Consider the following 1,107-nt stretch of genomic DNA (forward strand, 5'->3'; position numbering starts at 1 on the left):
AAACTCAATTGCATTGTTTTATTTCAAGTGCATATTATCTAATTATCTTGTTTTAAGAGTAAAATTACTCATTCCATTGGCAAACTTGCTCATTTACTTCCTCAAATTAAGGGTAAATACACTTAATTTAAGAAATTTTTACTTATTTCTAGAAGGTTTTTGCAGTGTAGCTTCTCTAATTTCCATTTCATTATCATTCAAATGTCTTTTTTCAAAGATAAACTGATTTTTTTACCTCTCCGTACTTTTGATTCTTGCAGGAGTTTTTTCCGACACGGACAGCTGCTGCAGGGAACACGACCAGTGCAAACACACCATCCTGTCCTTTCAATCTGAGTTTGGCGTTTTCAATAGCAACATCTTTACCATGTCTCACTGCGACTGCGATAACAAGTAAACCGCCCCTCTGCCTAATAAAATCTGATTTGGTGTTGTTTGTTTCGTCACCATGCCAACGCTCACTGTGCATTTAAGGTTTCGCAGCTGTCTGAGGACGGCGAATGACAGTATAGCTGATGTCGTGGGCTATACCTTCTTCAACCTGTTGAAGATGCACTGCTTCACCTTTTCACACCGCCTCCAGTGTGCTGAGAGGAACTGGTTTGGAATGTAAGTGTTTATGCTGTTCTTATTGGGACATTGTGGTTCAATGTTATTCCAAATTATTACAACATTTAAAATGATTCCTTCCTATCTCCAGATTATTATTTGGTTTTAAGATATTTCAAGAAGTAAATGATTGAAAAATAGTTGAAGACACATTTGGACAAACTGTTTTTTTTTAAGTTTTTGGGCCGCCCACACTTAATGAGTAAGGTAAAAAAACAAAAACTTGGGTTAAATGTCCATCCTCGTGTTTGTTTTAAGTATCGGCTCTGCCTGTCCTTAAACAAAGAAAATACTTGGAATCAAGATGACGTGTGGAGGTAATGTGTGCTCTACTGGTTAGAGAGATGGGTGTTGGTAATTTTCCTAGATGAGGATTTGCAGACAATTAAATTTAGTTTATTTCTATAGCACCAATTCACAACACATGTCATCTCAAGGCACTTTACAGTTCAACCAGATCATACGGTCAGATTGATTTTAAGTTTTCTATCTATGGAA

General features: G+C 36.6%; 1 protein-coding gene across 1 annotated transcript in view; it reads left to right on the forward strand.

The window, feature by feature from the left end:
• LOC107086070 (group 3 secretory phospholipase A2-like) overlaps nucleotides 1-1,107 on the forward strand; it is an 11,931-nt gene that overhangs the window by 4,796 nt on the left and 6,028 nt on the right. Inside the window, exons 2-3 of the mRNA XM_015376812.1 lie at nucleotides 261-393; nucleotides 475-609. Of these exons, the coding sequence (XP_015232298.1) occupies nucleotides 261-393; nucleotides 475-609 (268 nt within the window). The remainder of the gene's footprint in view (nucleotides 1-260; nucleotides 394-474; nucleotides 610-1,107) is intronic.

This window comes from Cyprinodon variegatus, unplaced genomic scaffold (assembly GCF_000732505.1).
Source record: "Cyprinodon variegatus isolate N-32 unplaced genomic scaffold, C_variegatus-1.0 Scaffold142, whole genome shotgun sequence".
In the NCBI taxonomy this organism is placed as follows: Eukaryota; Metazoa; Chordata; class Actinopteri; order Cyprinodontiformes; family Cyprinodontidae; genus Cyprinodon; species Cyprinodon variegatus.